Below are 23,949 nucleotides of genomic sequence, written 5' to 3'. Positions count from 1 at the left end.
AAGATAGGCTGACAACACATGCTGCGTGGCCTTTCTAAATTTTACTTTATGCATGGTTACATGATAAATATTTCCCATAAGAATGCGCAATACCAAGCATGCAAGTAACTTTTAAAAGCGGCATTTATTTCTATGGTGTAGGTAAAAAGAGTTCCTGTACATTTCCTTCTGTAGCCTGTATTGCTTTCACAACTTCAATCGTTTCAGTTCACCCTATAATTGCAAAACCTTTCATAACATAATAGGTGTATTTCTCTACATGTTCCGAGGCTTTAAAAATAACCCTGACCCCTGAATTAGAAGGTCCCCAGAAAATCAAATGCACAGCCAGCAGGTTCATTGTTGAGGTAACAATGAGCAGACCTGGACTGCACTTCAAGATCGAGAAGGACACTAAAGAATCTTATAAAACCAAACACTGCATCAATACAAGTTTCTGTCCTCTCCATCAACGTGCCTGGTCCCACTCTAAAGGACAGAAAAGCATCTTCCAATACTGGACGAGGCTCATCCAGATTACGTTAAAGAAGTCTCCTTACCAGCTGTGATGTCGTCATCAACAAGGTCGTGTTCTTCCTCTTGGACTTTGGCCTCGGTCCCTAAGGTGGTGTCCGGAGCTGTGGTGACCGTCTGCATGGCTTCGGCTGAGACTCCAGCTAAAAGGAACGGGAATCACAGACTCAGTTTTTCAGGACTAAGAGAAAGGTGGATCAAAACTCAAACCTTTTTAACTTACTGGAGGCAAATGCAATACATTTTAAAAATACAGGCAGGCAAAAGTAAGTTTACAGTTTGTATGGAAAATATGATAATAAATTATAACACAAGAAGGAACTGTCTCACATACTCACAACTGTAAACCTACTTTTGCCCCGCCCCATGTACATTCACCAAACTTAGGGAGAAACACAAAGTGATGAACCCAACATTCACGTGAGCTCTATGTCTCCATGTGTGTATACATATGTACATATGGGTGCAAAGGATGTTGACTTTTTTACTAAGATCTGGGAAAAGCAGAAAAATAATGCTGAAGTAAATTATATTTTCACCTGATTCCTTTCAAGTTTCTTGCTAGTTACTTTAGCTGATTTAGAAAGAATTATGGCAAAAAGAGGAAGAATTCCTAGAAAGTGAAGAAGAATGATGACGAAAGAAGGATTTGGGCTCTGGGTCGCTGCAGGAGACCTGAAAGGCACTGCCCCCAAGCACCGAACATCTCTGTCTAGGAGCGAACTGGGATGAGATCAGGTCAACGTCACACTGAACGCGGGGCAGGTGAAGCAGACCCAGTGTCGAAAGCTCCCCTTTTGTACAACCTGCGAACTTGACGGTTCATACAAATGTCTTTGCCTTACTCACCTATCTTCCCACCCTTGATGATATATTTTGATGTCCATTTACATCTGCCATATAATTTCTAATTAGGCAATGGATAGTGGGGTGTCTCAATATTTTTCATTTGGGTGTCAACAGGTATTGCTCCATCATGGTACATAAAAATACCACCATTGGTAGTTACTGTAGGAGTTGAACCTCACAATCAAATCTTCTTAACAAGTACTTCAACAGCTACATATACAGTATCCATCAACATATTTCTAAAAGGCGAAAGATTTGTACAGTCTGAAGAGAAACCAGAGTATCCATCAAAATATTTTTAAAAACAAATGCTACAAATACTCAAGGATTTATTTTCTTCCTAGGTGTACTAACTTCAACCCTGCTACCTCAGGCTTATGAAAGGCACCAAGAGAAAAAGAAACTTAGTCATTAAATACCAAGAATGGTCCAGAACTAGACCTAGAAGTAGTTAGTTCCAAGGTCTAAATATTTAAATTTAGAGATGAGAACATACCATGTTAGTACCAGCACATTTTTCAGAATTGTTGCAATGAAAAAGAAAGGAAGGAAGGAAAAAAGGAAAGGAGGAAAGGAGGGATTGAGGGAGGGAGGGAGGGGGGAAAAAAAGAAAAGAGAAAAGGAAAAAGAAGAGAAAAGAACAGTGCTGTACCAACAGTGCCTGATGAATTCAAAATGACAAAGCCATCCCTTCACAAGATCATTTTGTTGTTGGGTTTTCAAGATAAAACTTTAAAATAAAATTTTAAAGGGGGATTATTGAAAAATTAGTATTAAGTTAATCAGAAATGGCTATCAGTAAAATAATCAAAAAGAGGAGATGAGAAGATAAATGCCACACTCCTAAATACTTATTGCTTAAATAAAAAAGATCATTATTTCAGATTAAATCAAAATATAAATCTCTGAAATCTCTTAATCTCATGTCTAACCCTTGATAATTTTTAAATGATTATGGAAACAGGTAAAAGATATTAAGGAACAGCTGACAGTAACAATCATTTATTAGTGGCATCTTCCTTTCCCGTAAAATGAAAATGCTCCACAAAAATAAAGCTGGCAGCCCTAGCTGGTGTAGCTCAGTGGATTGAGTGTGGGCCTATGAACCAGACGATCGCGGTTCGATTCCCAGTCAGGGCACATGCCTGGGTTGCAGGCCAGTTCCCGGCAGGGGCGAGTTCCCAGCAGGGGATGCATGAGAAGCACCCATACATTGATGTTTCTCTTCCTCCCTCTCTCCTTCCCTTCCCCTCTAAAGATAAATAAATAAAATATTTAAAAAATAATAATAAAAAAATANTAGCTCAGTGGATTGAGCGTGGGCCTGCGAACCAGACGATCGCGGTTCGATTCCCAGTCAGGGCACATGCCTGGGTTGCAGGCCAGTTCCCGGCAGGGGCGAGTTCCCAGCCGGGGATGCATGAGAAGCACCCATACATTCATGTTTCTCTTCCTCTCTCCTTCCCTTCCCCTCTAAAGATAAATAAATAAAATATTTTTAAAAAATAATAAAAAAATAAAGCTGGCATTTATGTAGTCAGAAGTTTACAAACTCCTTTAAATCACTCTCATTTGATGAGAGAGGTTAGTAACTACTCAACGTAACACAGCTACCGCATTCAGGGCCAGTACTGACACATAGGTCTTTTGATTTCAAACCCCAATACCCTTTACCACCAAGACCTTCTGGACACGGGGTTCCAGGCTAGGAGGTATGACGGAGCATCACCGCCGTGAGGAATCATGGAATAATAAGGATGCTGAGTCTCAATCCTGGTAAGCCCTCCATGGAGTTCTTGGGTATCCCAGGTAACTATTCAACTGAGGGCATTTGATATTTTGGGACAGAACTTAAGGAGCAAACATGTACATCTCAAGGTAGCCAAGGCTAAAAATGCTGTGCTGAAACTGGTTTCTTGATCGACACTTTCCAAAACAAAGTAAGGGTGGAAAATCCCTTACCTCTTGGTAGAAAAAAAGTAAATACAAAACTAAAAGAAAACTACAAAGCAATATATCTAGTAAATACAGCTTCAATAATCTCTAACAAAATGTAAGCAAATAGAATTCAGCAACATATAAAAAGATTTTAAAATCATTACCAAGTGAGATTTATTCTAAGGATGTAAGTCTGTTTATATTAAAAAATCAATCAACATAATGTAAAATATTAACAAGCTAAAGAAGAAAACATCATATAGTTTATAGCAATCATTTGACAAAATTCAACATCAATTCATGATTTTAAAAGGCTCCCCCAAAATACAGATAAAGAGGAACTTTGTCAACTCAGTGAAGAAGGGCATCTACTGGACACCCACAGCCAGTGACACACGCAGAGGTGGGAGACTGGACACTCTCCTCCGGGCATCAGGAGCACAGTGACGATGTCCACACTGGCCACTTGTACTTAACACAGCATCGGACGTTGTAGCCAGTGCAACAAAGCGAGAAAAGAAAACACATACAGCCATGCAGTTTAGAAAGGATGAAATATACGGTCCTTATCCAAGGATAAAACACTGTCTACATAAAAACTCCAAAGGATGTGTGTGTGTGGGGGGGGGGTGGGGGGGGCGACAACTAGTAAGTGTATACGGACGGCAAGGTTGCGGAATACAAGAAAAAGCATTTTTTTAAAAAAATCAATATTTTTATATGCTAGCAATGAACATGTGAACACCTAAATTTAAAAAATACTAATAATAATGGTTCAAAACACTGAAATACTTAGAATTAAATATAAAAAAAATACACGGGACTATGCTGAAACCTACGAGAGAGAGAGGAAAGAAATCAAAGATCTAAATAAATGAAATGGAGACATATACAGGGACAAAGGAAGTTTATATTTGTGAGTATGCAAAACACAAAGTTTATTCTTGTATTACTATTTATTATTGTATTATTTTCCATTCAAACAACTGTAAACCTTCTTTTGCCCCATCCTGTAGTGTTCGTGGGTTCATTGTAGAAGATTCAACATAACAAAAATGTCAATTCTTTATAAATTGATATACAGGTTTACCATAATTTCTATGAAAATGCCAGCTTATTATTGTAGGTATAGACACAATTATTCTCAAATTAATGTAAAGACCCAGGCATTAGACTAGCTACAAGTATTTTGGAGAAAAAAATGTGGTGAGAAATATCAGTCTGCCCATTTTAAGACATCATATAAAGATATTAAAACTATATGGCTTTAGGTTAATAGAATAGAGAACTCCTAAAAGATGCACATGAATATGCCCAACTGATATTTGACAGGTGCAAAAACAATTTAGTGGAGATTTAATGACAGTCTCTTCAACAACCGGCCTTCTTAACTGGACATCTAGAGACAAAAAGCTGAACCTTGACCTAAGGCTCATACTTCACAGAAAAACTACCTTAATCCCTCCATCCCCGACCTCAGGAAAAAGGACTCATGGGCAAGGACAAGTGTGTGGTGATTGTGGGAGAAAGGGAAGCATAAGGGGACTAACTGGTATTGGAAAAAAATATAATATAAAAATTATTTAAAAAAGAAAATTAACTTAAAATGAATCACTGGCTTAAATGTAGATCAAAGAAGTATAAAACTTTTACCCACAAAAGAAAAATCTTTGAGATCTAAGGCTACAGTTGACACCCAAAATACAATCCATTAAAGAAAAACTGGGTAACACAGACTTTATTAAAATTAAAAACTTTTGCTCGACAGAAGATCATATTAAGAAAATAAAAAGAGAAGCTGCAAACTGGGAGAAGAGATTCACAAATCAAATATCCATCCACCAGGAGACCAGTATCTAGACTATATAAGGCACTCTCAAAACTCAACAGTAAACAGTCTGGCACTTCCTCTGAAGGTTAAACGTCGTTACCACACAGCCCAGCAACTCCGCTCCCAGGGAATAAAAACACACGTCCACACAAAGACTTGTGCATGCGTGTTCTCAACAGCATTACTCGGAAAAGCCACAGCGTTTAAAAAATCTGAATGTTCATTCATCAACTGATGAATGAATGTATGACTACATCACAATTTATTGATGAATAGGTAATTATGATACATTTACACAGTGGAGTATTAATCAGCAACACAAGGATATGAAGTACTAAAAGAAGCCCCTCATAAAACACATGTTGAAATGTCCAGAATTAGCAAATCTACAGACAGAACAACTTTTTGAAATATAAAAATCACTTCATCATTATCCACTGTCAATAAGATGACAAACTATTCCTGAGAAATAAGAGCTCACTTAGAAAACATATATATGGAACTTCATTATTCTTGCATATTTATAATCTTGATAATCAAGATTATAAATGTTAATTCATAATATGGCAGTGCATTGCTGTTTTCCTGTGTACTTGATATAAGCGAGCTTATTTGTCAAACTATGCCATTAAATCAAAGACTCATGCTTTCTGGGTATCCCCATATTTGGCAGTGATGAACTTCTCATGAAGGTTCATGCCAGAGAACAGGTGTCTGTAAATGGGTTCCATGGTGTGAATCAGTTTAAAAACAAGGAAACAATGGAATGGAGCAGAAATCAGGCATGAGGTTAAGTTAGGACAAAGCAGAGAGAGAAAGTAGGGGTGGGGGGTCGTGACTAGTAGCCAAAGTAAGTAGAGGACAGGAGAGACTATTACCAGATGTTCATGCCAGCTAGATTTATCAATAGTTAGATCACTAATCATTGTGAGATACACACACACACACACACACACACACACCAGATCTGCCCAGAAGGTATTCAGCCATGTAATATGGAAAAGAGACATTTATTGAAAAAGATACAAGAAACACTGTAGATAGGAAAATGATGCCTCAGTCCCCTTCAAAACAGGCACCTTGGCACCTCACACAGTTCTCCCAGTTGCCATCAGCTGCTCTGTCATATTTTCTAGAATCTTACTGATGGTCTGAAATCTTTTTTCTTTCAAGGGTTTCAGTTTGGGGGAAAAACCAGACGGTGCGGGGCACCAAATCTGGGCTGTAGGGAGGCTGAATCACTGAGGTAACGTGATGTTTCACCAACAACTCTGCATGAGACATGATGCATGAGTGGGCACAATGTCAGGATAAAGCTGCCAATCTCTAGTTGCCCGTAGCTGCAGCATTCTGTTCAAGCTTAATGCAAAATCCGATGCAGATTCGTTGCTCTACTTGCTCAGTCATGTTGACTGTGGAGGCCACACAGTACACAGGCTCACTCAATGGCATCTACAACCCCCCTGACTAGTACAGTAACTGGCATGCACACTGTTCACACATGTGTGTTCCAGTCCACTCTCCCTGGCTACCAGATTACATCAATGTTGTGCAAACCACTGTCATCATATTAACGATGGCTGGACTTTTTCCAGACAGAATTTGTATGTATGTATGTATGTGTGTGTGTGTGTGTATGTAAACTTTCCCATTTATATGCAACATTTTTAATCCCTTAAAAATTTTTAATGCAAATATGAAAAGTTTTCAAAATCAATGTAATAAAACTGTACTTTTCTCTCCCCACCAGTAAAATCAGAAATATTATTCTAAAATTTTCTTTCAAAAGCTTATAATTGCCTTTATAATAATTTTTCTCCTGCTGGCTAATAATGTCTGAGTGATGATAAATAATATGAACTCAGAAGACTTCAGTGTCATGTGATTAACTTANCCAGATTACATCAATGTTGTGCAAACCACTGTCATCATATTCACGATGGCTGGACTTTTTCCAGACAGAATTTGTATGTATGTATGTGTGTGTGTGTGTGTGTATGTAAACTTTCCCATTTATATGCAACATTTTTAATCCCTTAAAAATTTTTAATGCAAGTATGAAAAGTTTTCAAAATCAATGTAATAAAACTGTACTTTTCTCTCCCCACCAGTAAAATCAGAAACATTATTCTAAAATTTTCTTTCAAAAGCTTATAATTGCCTTTATAATAATTTTTCTCCTGCTGGCTAATAATGTCTGAGTGATGATAAATAATATGAACTCAGAAGACTTCAGTGTCATGTGATTAACTTAATAATCAAAGATTAAATACTAAATTTTAATAGAGTAACACTAAAAATATAGCACTTTAACCAATATTGGAACAGAAAGTCAGTTGAGCTCATTATAATTTTATTATTTCATTAAAGATTAGATGGAAGCAATAAACAATATGGCTAGGACTCAGAAAGAAAAATATGTACCAGAACATTTATAAATATTAACAAAAACTACATTTCTCATTCCATAGTAATATAGATTTCCACTGAGCTCAAAAACAGATCTAAAAGAATAGCAGGTATTTTTATTTCATTGGTTTCTCACAACTGTGGTCCAAGTTAAATGAACAAGAGGCAATAATTTGAAATGAACATTTACTTTGAATAAAGTAACATTAACAACAGGGAGCAGAGTTTATTTTCAGGCAGAAGGCTTGAATCCACTGTAAGCAGAGCTCTGCAGTCACTGACCACACTGCCCAGCGCTCCCCGCGAGCCTTATGACAGACAGACGGCCCGCCGCGCATTAATTCACTTCACACCACGTCTATCGATCCACAGCCAGTTCCCTCGTCTCCCTGCGCACACTGCCTGTCTGGCTGCCTACATCCACGCAGCACACAAAGGCCAGAGAAAGATAACCTTTGCTTTCCATTAAAGACACAGTATCCACTTTTCCTTTGGCAATAGCATCAAAAATAAAAAAAATATTACAGACAGATGTCTCGTAGAAAAGTCTTCCTGTATGAAACGTTGTGGGTATTCATCCCTTATTCCAAATAGAGATATTTTCAATGTGTCAAAAACAAGTTATTAAAGGCTAAAAATAAATTAGAGCAATAAAAAATATAGTTAAAATAAGCAAGATGTCTTCAAGCCCAAATAAAAATATAATAATCATTTGGTAATATGCTTGGTTATTTTTTAAAAAATATAGTTTTTCTAAATAGAACTTAGATTTTTTAAGAAAAGTGCTCTCACATGATGCAATTATAAACAATTTTGACAACAAGAAAAAACCATATTTACTGAAACATTCACAAGGAAAGACAGGAAGTGTACTGTGTCAACAGACTATCAATGTAAAGCTGTAAGTACAAAGATTTCTATTATTCCTCTTTCCCAACAAGAACCGGAAAAGATCCACAGTAAAAATCACACCTAACACTTTTAATTCATTGCATGTACTTTTTCAAAGATTTTTTTTTATTTGCTGGCTATGGGCTGACTCAACACCAATTCTGGTTTCAGAAGACACAATAAAACAAAGATTTATTGTTCAACCTACCACGTGCGGAGAAACAAAGGCAAGTCCATCTTGACATGAAGCTGTACTAAAGCATGAGCCTGAAATCATGACCTCTGGCTGACGCAGAGAACCAAGTTATAAGTGGAATTACAGATTTCAGAACTGGGCAGAGTATTCTCTTGCACCAGGAAGCACCTTTGAAACCCGTATGGATTTTCCTTTCGTTTTGCTGGAAGTGCCCAGAGAGGTGCCACCAGGTGGTGACCAAAGCAGTGCTCTAAAGAGACACAGCACAGTCAGTCCTTATAGTAATAAGTAACCTTAGAGATCATAGAAAGAGAAATGAGGAAGGCTGCTGACGCTAAGGACAGCTTTAAAACAAGGAGGTTTAGACTTGGCCTGGGCCTGAGGGACAGGAAGCTCCGACTCAGAGAGAGGCTGGCACCACCAGTGGGAAAGAGGCGGAGTCATCGGAACAGTGAAGACCGGTGCCCGGTCCAGTTCCCTCACTACCTCCAACACCTGTGGAGCGCCCAGGGGGCTAGGGAGCAAGGCCCCACCAGGGACCAGAGGCAGGAAGGTGAAAAGGATACAGCCTCACTCCCAAGAAGCCCGCATGTGAAATGAGGCCATGGGGACTCACTAACGAAATTCAAGCAGGAGAATGTTCTGTGTTGTAGAAAGACCTCTCTGTGAAGAATGACTTCGGAGGACTCAGAAACAGAGGTAACAACAGGGCAGTGACTTTGAAACCATACTCCCTGGAGCGTTTCAAGTTCCCCAGACGTGCCCGAGAGAAAGAGCGACCCTCATGCTCGCCACCTCTGCCTTCTCACATGTGTGTACGTACATGCAAACATGTGACACTGTGTAGAAGTTTTCATTTGAAGAAAGGATTGCACTTTTTAAAAACACTTTAAAAACCACTTCTCTTGACTTTTTAGAAAAACAGTACAAGTGGGGAGAAAATCCAAAGCTATTTTTACATAAAATATACAGAAGAGGGGAGCTCCAAAGGGAAGATTCACCAACTTTTTTGTCAATGGTTGTTGCGCTAGGCAAAGGGGATGGAAATTAAGGAGGGTAAAGGACTTTCTACTACACAAATAACCGTGTGGAAAATACGGGCACAGATTTATAAGTGCATGTGTGTAAATATACTGTCCATCTGAAGAAAAATCAATCAACTCTGCGTGGCATGGCGTGAGGGTGAGAACACACGTCGGAAACAACTTCATGGGAAGGAGAGAGCTGAGATGGGTCAAGGCCATATGAGAACTTACCACGGAACGACACTGAGTGAAGGAGATCCCAGGAAGACAGGACGATATGCTAAACGACCCTGATGCATCTCCTGAACTGGGGCGCAGAAGCATGAGAAGTGTGAGGAGAGATGAAAATGAGGCAAACAGGATGTGTAAGGTCAGAGCCCTAAAGGCAATGAGAAGCGGGGTGCTAACAGAGAATACGAAGCAGGAAAGGAACACATCTTTATCACTTAAGACTCCAGCATGATGGATGGAGAGAACAGGTCAACTGTGGCAAATAAAACCAGAAGACCGTTGGGGTTGGTGGCTACGCAATGACAGTAAACAAGTTAATACCGTGAGATTTTAGGATAAGTAAGAATAACCTGTAGCTGCTCTTTCTCATCACTTAGCTAGTCCAGGAATTCAGTCTGTGCAGACCAGTAGCAGCTGTTTGAAGACAACTCTGAAAGCAGAGAGTTTGGGCTACACTAGCAGACAGCCCCAGAGAGGCAGCCAGTGAAGGCGGGGCTTCCGGCAACCAGCCAAACTGCCTTGGATCCTTGGGTGCAACCCAATGAACACAAAGTAAAAGACAGTGAGATGTTCTCTCTGAAACTCAATGATGAAGTCAAGGAGCAGAGTTTAGCAGAGCACCTGGCACAAAATATGTACTCAATAAATAACATCAGTATCATTAATATCATTACCATTGCTTTTGTTAGTACCAATTTTGGCTTATTTTTCCTCAGAAGTACTTTACTTCTCTCACTCAATATACAATATCCAACTTTTATCCTATTTCATGAACCTACTTTTTTAAAAAAACTTTTATTATACATCACTTCCCTCCTTTTAGAGCTACATTTCCAGACATCTTATAACATCTGTTTATATATAAGCCACTTCAAGCCAAAAACTGAGCAAATATTTACATTTCAAAGAATCAATATATCTTATGATGACTTCTGTTATGGCCAATTATATATTTTTAAATATCTACAAACTCACACACACACAGAAGTGGGAAGGCTTTTGACCTTATAATCTCTTAACATAAAAGGAATAATTGATTTGACAATTAAGACAAAGGAATCCTGTTTTAATATCGTCCCAGTAGATGACGCATTTAATTGGCAGAAATATGCTATAGGATCACACTATAAAGCATTTGTGATATTTCAACTATTTCCTCACAGTAAAAACAAATAAACATTGCGCTGTGCTTTGACTTCATTATTTGCACTAAGTCCTTCTATAGATAAGAAAAACACTTGGACGGATGAAACCTGTAAGAAGTGTTAAGTGCAGGTGTAAAAAAACACGTAGCTGGTGAGACTACAGGCAAAACTCATAGGATATGTTAATACAGATGGTAGGTTAACGGCCTGGAAGATACGTATGTGTGAAAAAGGATGAAGCAATAAAAAATAGATTGTAGATAAAATGAATGGGAAGACCAAGTCATAAGATAATGTAAAGCTATGGCACTTCTAGAAGAAAGACAGGAGAAAATATGCAGGCCTGTGGGTTTGCCAAAGACTTTTTAGACACAACACCAAAAACATGAGTCATGAAAAAAAAAACACACCGACAAACTGGACTAAATGGAAATTTAAAATTTTGTTCTATAAATGATACTGTCAAGAGAATGAAAGACAAGCTGCAGATTGAAAGAAAATATTTAAATATTACACAGATGTTAAAGAACTTGTATCCAGTATACATATATATAAAAAATCTTAAGACCCAACAGTAATAATAAAGAGAGCAACAAAATAGAAAAAAAAAAAGCTGGGCAAGACCTAAACAATCGTTGCTGGTAGAAAGGTAAAATGTTAATTACTTTGGAAAAGTGTGGAAGGTTTTGTTTTGTTTTTGGTAATTATATTCATACTTAACCATGTGACCAAGGAATTATAATCCTAGGTATTTGCCCAAGTGAATTAAAATCTTATGTTCATGCAAACTCCTAAGTGTGAATAGTTATTGTAGCTTATGCATAACCACCAAAACGTGGAAACAACCCAATTGTACTTGGACACGTGAATGGATAAACAAACTTTGGGGCAGTAATATAATGAACACCAGTTAACAACAAAAATGAATGAACTGTCCTTTCATACAATGACATAGATGAACCTTAAACATATTTTGCTAAGTGAAAGAAGCCAAAGCCAAACAAGCTACACAACGTATGGTTCCTTTTATGCAGAATTTTGGAAAAGGCAGAACCGTAAGGATGGCAAGCAGATTGGTGGTTACCAAAAACTGGGGGTGTCTGGGGTGGGACTGATGCTGAAGAGGCTGAAACAGCCACTTTCCGGGGTGTTGGACATGTTCCGTGTGGTGCTGTGAGGGTAGACACATGACTCAATTCATGTGTCAAGACCCAAAGGCCTATATACCCAAAGGGTAAACTTTATTGCCTGCCATTTTTTTAAAACACGACTCCACTAGAATGCCAGGGAACCCAGGGTGAACTGCAGATGTGGGAAATGGACACAACTACATTCCTAATGTATGGCGTGACCTCACTGAAGGGGATAAAGACAAAAGGAGGTGACCCACATAAATGGGAAAGAAAGGCCAAAACACGGCTTGTTATAAAGCTAAAGACTTAAACAACTGGACACAAATACTGCATTCTAGTCAGCAAACGGGTTTTTCACAGAGATGCAGGTTAGCAATTCCAAAGTACTGTTTACAGCTAGGAAGTTTAAAAAAAAAACAAGTAAATCTACTACAGATAATGAGTCAGGTTTCTTATAGTCAGAGCAAAAAATTACAAATAAGCAAAAGAGAAATCCTGTGCTGGTAAATTAAAATGGGAGATATAAGTATGAATTCATATCTTATTTCAACATAAGTGGAGCCAGATACAGAAATAATATAGATATGTATGGAGTCCATGAGTAAGTATGCACGTATGACACCTGTCCAGAAGGTATCCAGCCACATAACATGAAAGATAGAGACATTTATTGAGGAAGATACAAGATACAAGAAACACTGCACATAGGACAATAACACCTCTGTCTCCCTCAAAGTGGGCACCTTGGGACCTCACACAGTTCTCTCCATCGCTATCAGCTGCCCCACTGTATTTTCTTGGTCATCAACGGTTGGAAATTTCTTCCTTTTCAAAGGTGATTTTAGTTTTAGGAAAGGCCAGAAGTCACAGAGTGCCAAGTCTGTGTTGTAGGGGGGCTGAGTCAAAGGGGTGATTTGATGTTTCACCAAAACACTCTGCACGAGACGTGACACATAAGCAGGTGTGTTGTCCTGAAGACACTGCCAATCACCATCACACATAGCTGCAGCCTTCTGAATCAGCCGAATAGTTGCTGCAGAGGAATGTTCAAACTTAATGTAAAATTTCATATAGATTTGTTGTTCTACTGGCTCAGTCATCTTGAATGCAACAGCCACACAGTACACATGCTCACTCAAGGGCATCTACCGCCCCCTAGTACAGTGACTAGTACAGTGATGGTGTCATTGTTCACGCATGTGCATTCCAGGCCACTCTCCTTGGCTGCCAGGTTACAGTGATGTCCTGCAAACCATTCTCATTATATTAACAATGGCTGGACTTCTTCCAGACAGATGTCATATGTATTTCCCGGTCTATCCAGTGACAGGGCCTAGATGCGGCAAATTCCCAGTAAAATAAGCACACCTAGCACCCAGATTTTCATTTCTAGTATTTCCATCAGAGGGAACCAGGGAGCCTTGGAAAAAGGCAGATTCTAGGACTTCAGCAGGGGACAGACGAGTGGGGAGCACGCTGTGTGCCAGGAAACAAGGAAGTGTCTAAAAAGGAGGGGATCACATCAGAGTGGCACTGCCGCAATTTAAAAGAGTTCCCTATGGCTAATGTGGACATAAATGAGCAACAAATTGGCATTATAAATGGTCTATTCCTCAGTCAGTCACCTGCCAAGGGCTCGGTGTGGGTCATTTGGGGGCCAAAAAATAAGATCCTGGACCTTGGCTCCAAGAAGAAGATCTCAGTGTAGTGCTTACGACCCAGAGTAATTTTTATGAAGAGTACATGGCTTCATTATCATAAGGAACTACAAATGATGTCTCAAAATATAAATGGTCATATGTATATAAATATAAAGAAAAAAGTAAAATGGTAACCCTCAAAGGAAACTAAGCAAGCAGGTGCATGAACTACATTCCCTTTGGCCTGGCAACACAACAAAACAGCCTCAAACTGCCGCGGACAGAGACATTCAGACACCGGAATGAGCAGAATGCATCCGCAGAAACGTATCATTATTCCACATCACACTGATTAAATCTCACAATTCATTTTAAAGACTATTCATATCTAACCAATGATTTAGAGGAAGATGGAAAGTTGAATTAACTAAGGGAGCACCAATCATTGCCTCTGGCAGAGCTTTTAAAGAATTAACTTGCAATCAGAGTTATAAAAAGAATGAAAAATGAGTCAGAAGAGTACTAAGATAGTGGATAGTACAATGCACACAGAATATAAACTTCTATTTTTTAACTCAATCCCACGCATGAAAACAAAACTGAAAATACGTTTATAAATTAGGCAGCCACTCTTAGGTTAGAACTCCAAACTTTTTCCACTGGTCTGGTGGCAGGAGGTAGACAAGGGGCAGGAAAGTGCCTGGAAAGGAAATACTGAGATCTCTTACAGAGAATGCCCCAAATAAAGAACTATGCTTTAAAGAGGTTAAATGAATGACTTTGATCTACTTGATGTCATCGGAGTCCCTGATGCCTGACACCACCAACACTCCACCCCCACCGTTCGCTGCCCTTTGGGTTTCACTACACATCTTAAAAATATGTAATTCGTAGTGTTTTATCAGGGCTGGCTTACACAGTTCTTCCAAATACTCTTTACTTACGAAGATAATGATAATGAAAATAAAATAATAGAGGCCAATATGCAAAATATATATATTGTTGGTACGTATCAAGCACTATTCCAAGAGATGCTTTACATATTATTAATGCTGCCTTAAATGTGATATGAAATATGTGTACAACTGTATTATACCTGTATTCCTAGCCCTTGTATGTCCTCCACGGCACCTAACATGTTGCCAGCAGTAATGTAATCATTTTTATTTGTGTATTTGTAATGTGTATCTAAAAATCACAATTCTGATAAATACAAAAGTAGAACCAAAATTTTACACAAGGGGCACAAATATTTAATCTCAATATTTTACTGAAGTAATGTCATCCTGCTCCATTTATCCTTACTTACTACACTGCAAAAACAGAAATTCTAAATTTATATAAAACTAAAAGATTTTTATAGCTAAAACTGCCTCAATCTTTTTTTAAAAGTTGTATTAATATTTTCCCCTGAATACATCTCTTTTACACTGAGCCCCTGGCCTTTCCAACTACCAAGATTATTTTCCACATTTACACGTGTTTGCCTCTGACTCTGCTGACACTCCCACTGTCCTGTCCAGTCTCTACAGCACGGCTCCTACCACGCTGTCTTACTGCTCATTTGACTGCCTGTCCTATAGAAAGAAAGCTCATGACCACAGGGAAAAGCATGATTACATTCCCCAGCGCCCATAGCTATGGTTAGCACGAACAAGTAGCTGCTGAGTGGGGGAGGGGAAAAGGGAGGGAGGAAAGACTAAAAATATGCTATGATATATAGATTGATGAGGGCACTTAAAGTTGTTTTTAATTTTTAAAAACTTATTAAAGCAATTTTATAAGCAAATATGCAAAGTGTTCAAAAATGAAGTTTAAGCATATGCCCCATGTATATGTTTTATAGATGCTTATCAACAATCAATAAGTCTATATACAAGTTATATAATGCAAGAAATACCTACTTTTCATGAAAGAAACAGAAAATACTAGACTAAAAGAAAATAAACTAGATAAATTAATTTCATTTATTAAAAAATACCATCTACTCACCTGCTGTGTCATCTTCAACCCCTTAAGCATAGGCACACCATACCTTAGAAATGTGACTGAAGAGAAAGCAAAAAATATACCCTTTTCAACTACACCAGCTCAGGGTTTCTTAACCGAGGCTACTACTGTACGCACTGAACAAATCTGGGGGCAGTAGGTGGAATGGGTGGGGACTCTGTTTAGCAGCATCTTTGGCCTCCAGCCACTAGATGCCAGTATCGCGCCCTCCCCCAGTTGTGACAAACAAAGATGTCTCCAGGGGTTGCCAAATGGGGACCAGGTGTGTGTGAAATTGCTCTGGGTTGAGAGGCACTGCTCTACACTAAGGACTGTCAAAGCTCAAAGCTAGGTGAAGCAGGGTATATTTTACCTCAAAGGATCTTACCCATACCAACTCACCCCATCCCCACCCCATAACCACTACTACTGATTCTCAGGTGCTGTCCCACCGAGGATGACTGAGATCCCCTCTCCAGGCAGTGATTATTAATTAATCATGATGAAACGTTCTATTATCCCACTAAAGTAAAATTGTGACACCTGTTAAAAATAAAATACTTTAAAAAATACTTTTAACCAAGGAAATATCATCTTTGATCCATTAACAAGTCATCAGTCATACAATGGATTATAAAAACATTCTCAAATTAGTGTATATTTCCCTAGAACATATAAATAAAACAGCAACACCAAAAAGTGGCAGAAATAACAGAAAAAGGAAATTTGTAGATAAAGATGACAGGCTTGAAGTGTCTATAAACATCCAAGTGGAGATGGAGAAACTGAATTAAATAGGATTTCTCTTTTTTTAAAGATTTTTATTTATTTATCTTTAGAGGATGGGAAGGAGAGAGGGAGGGAAACATCAATGTATGGCTGCCTCTTGTGCATTCCCTGCTGGGAACTGGCCTACAACCCAGGCATGTGCCCTGACTGGGAATCGAACCGCGATCCTTTGGTCTCTAGGCTCGCGCTCAATCCACTGAGCTACACCAGCCAGGGCGGATCTCTTTTTTAAAAAAACAGGTAAAGAAATTTGAAACCGGAATATATTAATGAACTTAGTCTTCAAAGAAGAGTGAATTGCTTCTTGCCCTTTTCCCGCGTATCCTAAATATTACAGAAATTATATTTTTAAAATTGTGTGGAACTAATTAATCACCAATCAGAGAATGAATCTTTAAAATTTCCATTCATTTCCAATAAACTATTAGAGGGAGATTTCTTCATCAGCATGTGAGATCCCACCACTAGGGTTCAAGCAAAGACAAGAGTCCTCAACCCTGAGGGCTGAAGCTACAGTCTGCTTCCTCTTCCTGCATTAACATACGCACCCACACAGAACACTTCAAACTACTTTACAAAACTACAGTGGAAACTTTGGAGATGATCTGGATTTTTCACCTTTTCTCTTAATTTCTTTCTGTTTCATGCAGTTCCTTCTCTATTCCTCATTGGCACATTTAAATCTGATACAGTACAAATTTCCTAATTTGTTCCACAAACACATCACAAGAAAAAGGACAAAGGAAGGACGTGGGAGAGGAGGCCAGAAGCAAACAGAGAGATGATGGACTAATTAATTGATAGGATTCCTATATATTAAAAGAAATGGTTTGTAAGAGAATACAAACCAAGTGCAACACATGAATTTTTGAAACCCAAATTGAATAAATTGTAAAAAAACAATGATGAGACTTCTAGGGAAATGTAAACCCTGGGTTATTCAATAATATTTAAAAATTACAAGTTTTGGCATTCTAATGGTAGTATAGTTATTTTTACTAAAAAAGAGTTCTTGTCTTTAGATACAAACTGAGACATTTATAGATAAGGTGATACTGTGTCTGAGAATCGCTTCCAAACGAGGGGAGAGGTGTTTAGGGGGGACACATTGTGAGACAGCCTTTGAGTTAGCAAGCATTGCAGCTAAGCCACAAGTATGTGGGGGTTCATTATAGTACTTTCACACTTGTTCACAATAATCCAAAGTAAAAAGATTTTTAAAACTGAATAGGAAAACACACCAATCTTCCATCCAACACTAGTTTATAAAGTGACACTTGACATTTAAGGAGATCATTTCACAAACCAACCCAACATCTCTATGCAGTGATTCCAAGAGGGAGAAGAAACACAAGATTTACTTACTAGTCATAAAAGTTAGTACAATTCCTTTGAAAGGATCCCTATTTGATGTGGTGCTTTTCCCCAAATCCCTATCCATCTAATAATCATTAATGAGACTGTTTGGCACACAATAAATAGAAAGGAAAGAGGTAAGCCTACTTTTATAAGTATTTAAATAAACTTTGGCCAAAAGCAAGAAAGAAAAAGTAACTCATCTCTGTCATCCTGCTCATGTGTCATGTACCCCGGTCCCCTTCAGGAACAAGGATTCCTGTCGTACATCGCGATCGTCCCATGCACGCCACAGGGCCATGGGCCGAGTACAGCCATTGAGAAAAAGAGGAAGCAAGTATGTGCAGCATTATATAAGAATTCTTCAGCCAAAAATTAAACCTAAAACAAAATCTCTTGCCAAATGAGTCTTTAAACACTCACTGCAAAAAAAAAATTAGAACTACGCTTCTTGAAAAGGCATACAAATCAAGTTACTGATTCTATACAGAACTCATCACAAAAACTGCCCTACTATGCCTGGGGGTGGGGGTGCGGGATAAAGAATATCTAAATTAACAGATTGAACCTTATCCAATGATTTATGAAGTCACATGAGCAAAAAGTCATCACTATGGAAGTCCATCGAGTGGGTTGCAGCTGTTCAAAGATGACTGAATACGTATGAATCTATATTCACCTCGCACCATTGGAGTTACATAAGAACAAATTAGTTCTCACACCAGACAGTTAGCTGGCCAATCTATATCTAAAGAGTTAACACATTTTAAATCAAAATGAAGAATCATGTGTCAAACAGTATGTAGTGCATTCACAAGTGTTTCTGTTGGAGACAACTACTTCGGAGCACTCTGCCCGGCTACTGTGCAGCTCCACTGGCTGGAGAAGCAGCAAGGGTCTGTTTGTAGGTTGCTCCACAGAACCGTAAGAGTTACACAGACACTGGAAGTTGTCCTGCAACTTTAAATAAACTTCATAAATTTCAGGAACTGCTGCACACAAGGGAAAGTGTATAACCCTGCTCTGTATCACTGACACAGTGGTACAGGGGGGCGGGAATAATGGGTCATGTGTCAGAGCACGAGGCATTTAAGGAGCAGATATTTAACTAGTTTTTAATTGTGCATACAGAACTCCAGAAGATAAAAGAAAAGCATGAGGTTTTCAGTGCACAAGAAATTCTTTATCTCTCTCACACACACATACACACTCACAGATTTAAACTGCCTAAATAACATCTTCAATTATTTTTTAAAAAATTGTTTCATATGTTGGAATTCTGGTGAAGATTTTTACACATAAGTTTACTACCTAAAGTGTTTGCAAAACATGGGTGTGGTCATTCCCCTCCTTTGACCTAAAAAGAAACTGTCAGGTAGGCCAGGAAGGGCCCTTGGGGATCTCTCTGGGGGTACAGCTGACATGCTGACTCAGACCAGGCTGCCAGGCCTCCTGGTACCCCACTTTCCCCTGGACTTCCAACCAATATCTGGTTCTGTAAATCAGCTGTCTATCCATCATTAGAAAAATCATTTGAAAAAACTAGTATTTTTCTCCCAGATTATTGTGATCTGAGTGGGAAACGATAAACTGAATGAAGACACACCCTTGGTTGAGAAGGGAGTAACGTCAGGGAGATTCTCCTTCTGAACGCATCCTGCTTGCTTCTCACCCTTCCTTCTGAGAACCGTTACGCTCCAATCTCTTCTCCACAAGCATAGCCGGTGATCAAATGGAATGGGAAAGGCTTCCGGCCCCAGGCACCTGTTCAACTTCTATACATGCAACCTCCGATGCGACCTGAGAGTATGTGGTCACTTTAAACTCTATGTGAATATTCTATAAAAAACATGATGACACTTTAAAGGCTACATATGTCCAATCTCCGACCCATCGCCCAGAATTCCAAGATTCACTTTCGGTTCAGTTCCTCTTTGACAGTGTATGTTTTGAAGTCCGACTCTTGCTTTAGGGGGAAAAAAGAAGCAAAAATCAAAACCAAACCAAACCTGCCTGTACGACCTACTAGCCATCCCCTCATAGACAGTAAAGAAAAAGCCTTCTTCACGTCATGCCTGAGATAGAAAAGCATCTCAAAATATACAATTTATGGGTTTGTACCCACAAGCTATGCCAGAACTTGTTTGAAAATGTTCAGTTATCAGATGAATGTAATTCCACAAAATGTCTTCAAAATCAGTTAAACAAACATTTCCATAAATATTTTTCCTCTAAAAAATGGTAATAAAAATACATAAAAATAATGTAAAAAAATGAAAGAAAGAACTATCCCTCCTCTTCATTTCCATCCCCAAGGCTGAGGTTCTTTAGTCCAAGCACACATGTCACAGGCATGTCCCATCACCTTGTCCCAGTAAAATGCACGATCCTTTCTTAAGAATTACAAAAAGGATGGTGATCACAGAACTGACATTGACTGGAGATGCAATTGTTTAAACGGCAGCCATAAAATACGTGGCTGTGGTTGTTTCCTTTTGTCTCTAAATCAAGCAAGGAAAAGTCTTTTCAAGGGATGGGTAAGATTTATAGGAGAAACACAGAAAATATGTACAGAAAAATTACAAAAGTACTAAGTACTGTTACAGATGACTGCATTGGCATTTAACAGGCTGGAAGAAACCAGATCAATCTCAATCTTGCTGGGGTCAATTCGGGTGCTCAAACCAATAGAACAAATTTTTTTCTTTATGTTTGTGGTCCAGAAGTGCTAAAATATTAACCAAGTCTGGAAATGTCATGTACAATGAAACCATTTATAAATATTAAAACACATTTCAAATACTTATTTGTATCAAAATCTGCTTAATAAAAATAGATAGGAGATGTAGTAAGTCAGTAGGCCAATATTAATAAAGAAAAATATAAAATACCATACTTTCCCAAAAAAGCATGAAGAGGAAGGAAGAATGAATTAAAGAAAGGTATTTTTGTATAATTTGACCACTTAATCCCAGAATTTATAAATAACACCAGAAAAAATCCACCATTAACCATTATCATCCAAATACTACAGATAACATGCAAGTCTATATAATTTTCTTGCAATAGCTTTACATTTCTGTTTTCCTTCCAGACTCTAAGATCTATCACATGTGGATCACAAGGCTTCAAAGTAAAATTTTAAAATAATGCAATTACATATAATATCCAGTCAATAGAAAGAGATAATACACTGAGAAATATGATATAAAATTATAAATGCCTCACTTTTAATGAAAATTGAATTTGTTCATGCGTATTCGGTGCCTGAGACCTAAAACACTATAAGGTTACCAATCAGCTCCCCGCTCCGTGTGAGCAGGCTGACCAGGCCCCTGAGCACCCGGACGGGGAGGGTCTGCACTGGAATGGAGAGAATCTGCATTTAACAGCGTGGCTGACACCCACTCTATTGCAGAGACGTGTTCCAGTGTTCAGGTGCAGGGTTTTGTAAAGTGCTTCCTTTCCATTAGCATTGCACGTCTTTGTTCTTCAGCAAATCAGCAAGAGAGTAATGGCACAAATCAATAGCCTGCTCTTCATAGCAACTAATATTCGGTCATTTACTACAGTGAAGGCCTCTAGGACCTCAGCTAAAGGTGTACCAGGCACTTGTATTGATAGCTGAGCACCATTAAAAAAGAAACGTGTCACAGGTGGACTGAATTTTCCTTTTATAAAGTAGTCTCCATCGGCTTAAGCACCTTCAACTTCTTAAAGCAGGTGGTCAGCACACAAACACCTGGAAGAAAGGCGGCTGTGCCTCCTTGGGGCCTTGCCACCAACCACACCTCCAGAAGAGGTGACACGTTTCTGCACTGAAGGGAGGGAGATGCGGAGACACGCGAAAGAGAGAAAGAAAGGGCACGAGGAGATAAGGAGTTATTTCAAACCCTTTCAATGCCAGGGGCTTTTCTGAGGTGCCGGCGGGCAGCCAGCATCCCCTGGGTGGAATGACGGGGAAGACGCAGGCAAGGAGCTCACATTTGGCGGACCCCCTGTTCTGCACAGTTATTCACGGGAGCAGCTGTTGAATTTCCCCAGGCCCCGCCCCTGGCCTTGTCCCACAGGGTGGAGCATCACCCGGGTTCCTACCGAAGACCTGATGCCAGGCTGCCGCTGTCCCGCTGTAGGCCCTGGGACAGGGACGCCCTTTCCCAGCAGCAGGAAGATACTTAATCCTGCCCACTTCTCACCTGCAGCTTTACTTGCTAACAGACTTTCCTATTTATTACTTAGAAAGTCCGACCAATTGATCCAGTAATGCTTTCATATTTAATTTACCATTCCTCATTTCTAAGATGTGTACAAAGGCTATAAAGAAAATTACAAGAAAATTAAATATCACCTCCAAGAACTCAAGCCTTGTGGAACCTTTAGATGGTTGTAACCGATGAAGAAGAAATTTCATTGTTATTCCGTTAGGTTAGTGGCCAAGCATACATAAGAAGAACCGTTTAATGCAGTTAAATACATGATCAGCCTAGAGTGCTTAAAATTAAGCTCAAGAGCTCTGACATTCCAGAAGAAAAAAGAGGAACTAATCCCATAGGTCCCAACAAAATGCCGCAAACGGATACAACACAGATAGTGTGTGCTCTGCACCGCACAGTTCGTCTCTACACACATCCCTGCAGCCTCCCAATCTAAAAATTCGACACAGAACAGGAGGTACTTTTTATGTGGACCACTTAGCCGTAATTTCCCTTTCCTTTCCAATCCCAATGCACGATCATTTCCCACTGGCTCTGGGAACACTGTACAACAACACAGATATTTCTGCGGAAACCTCACCTTCTCACTTCGGCTAATTCACAGAGCTAGCATTAACTACAAAAGGGGGATTTTAGAATCACATGATTTTTCCCTTTCTTTTCCCAATGTAGATTAAAATATTTTTCTTTCTTTCTTTTTTTTTTAAATATTTTATTTATTTACCTTTAGAGGGGAAGGGAAGGAGAGAGGAAGAGAAACATCAATGTATGGTTGCTTCTCGTGCATCCCCTGCTGGGAACTGGCCTGCAACCCAGGCATGTGCCCTGACTGGGAATCGAACCGCAATCGTGTGGTTCGCAGGCCCGCACTCAATCCACTGAGCTACACCAGCCAGGGCTAAAATATTTTTCATCAAAAAGAAAGATACACCCAGAATGCAGCGAAAGATCTGAGAAAACAGTCAAGTAAGCAGGACGTGAGGAGCCGACAGAGACACCATGAAGGGCTTCTTCCCTATTGCTTAGGGATTTTTTTTTTAAATTAGAGAGGCCTTATTCTTAGCCAGTTTATCTTGTTTTATAGTTAGTGCCCATAAGTTTGGTTCCCTGGCTTATGTACTCCCAGACGCCAGAAACAGAAAGTTAGAAAACAGGGCAGTAGTTACTACGGAGGAGACGAAACAGCCCAAGGGCTATATTGGTAACAATTACTAGATAATAGAAAGAGGAGGAAGAAAAATTATTTTTAAACAACAGAGTGTGAATGCAAGAGGCACCTCTACCTGGGTACTTTCTGTCCTGAGAAGCAGGTTCACCCGGTAAACAAGTAGTGGGGATCATGCGTCACGGACCAAAACAACAACGCTTGCAACCGAGACACTTTGAACTATTACAACAAGAAAGGTTAAATATTTTAAAAATCTGAGTATGTAGTGACTTTTAAACCCTCAGTTATCTAGACAAATCATTCCTAAGTTCCAAATGATTCAGGCATATGTAAAAAGAAAAGAGGAAAAGATGCTGCGTGGTTTAAGGCCTTCTGGGGGGGGGAGAGGGAGCTAACTTAAATGATGCTGATCAAACCCTGTCCCTACCCTTTCCCCACCCTCTCGCTACCAGCGAACCCTGAAAATACATGCCTGCCCAAAATGCACTAATATTTCCATTATTTTTACTAGCCACAATATACTTTTCTACTATGATATATAGTTCCATCTTACGTTCTTGCATACTGGTCCATCCACATTTGTGCTCAGGATGAACACTATTTTCTAACCATCGGAAAAGTGACTTCATTTC

The 23,949-nt window shown here is 39.1% G+C and overlaps 1 protein-coding gene across 3 annotated transcripts in view; it reads right to left on the bottom strand.

Annotated features, from left to right (window-relative positions):
* The window catches only part of WDR7 (WD repeat domain 7), a 291,523-nt gene that overhangs the window by 169,948 nt on the left and 97,626 nt on the right, over window positions 1-23,949 (bottom strand). For all 3 annotated transcript variants that reach the window (XM_037034791.1, XM_037034806.1, XM_037034797.1), the window contains one exon: window positions 540-656. In XM_037034791.1, coding sequence (XP_036890686.1) covers window positions 540-656 — 117 coding nt within the window. The remainder of the gene's footprint in view (window positions 1-539; window positions 657-23,949) is intronic.

Source organism: Sturnira hondurensis, unplaced genomic scaffold, assembly GCF_014824575.4.
Source record: "Sturnira hondurensis isolate 20B ecotype Veracruz unplaced genomic scaffold, ASM1482457v3 Scaffold0001872, whole genome shotgun sequence".
NCBI classification, from domain to species: domain Eukaryota; kingdom Metazoa; phylum Chordata; class Mammalia; order Chiroptera; family Phyllostomidae; genus Sturnira; species Sturnira hondurensis.
The sequence above is the reverse complement of the archived record's forward strand: the minus strand, read 5'-3'. Positions and strand labels throughout refer to the sequence as shown.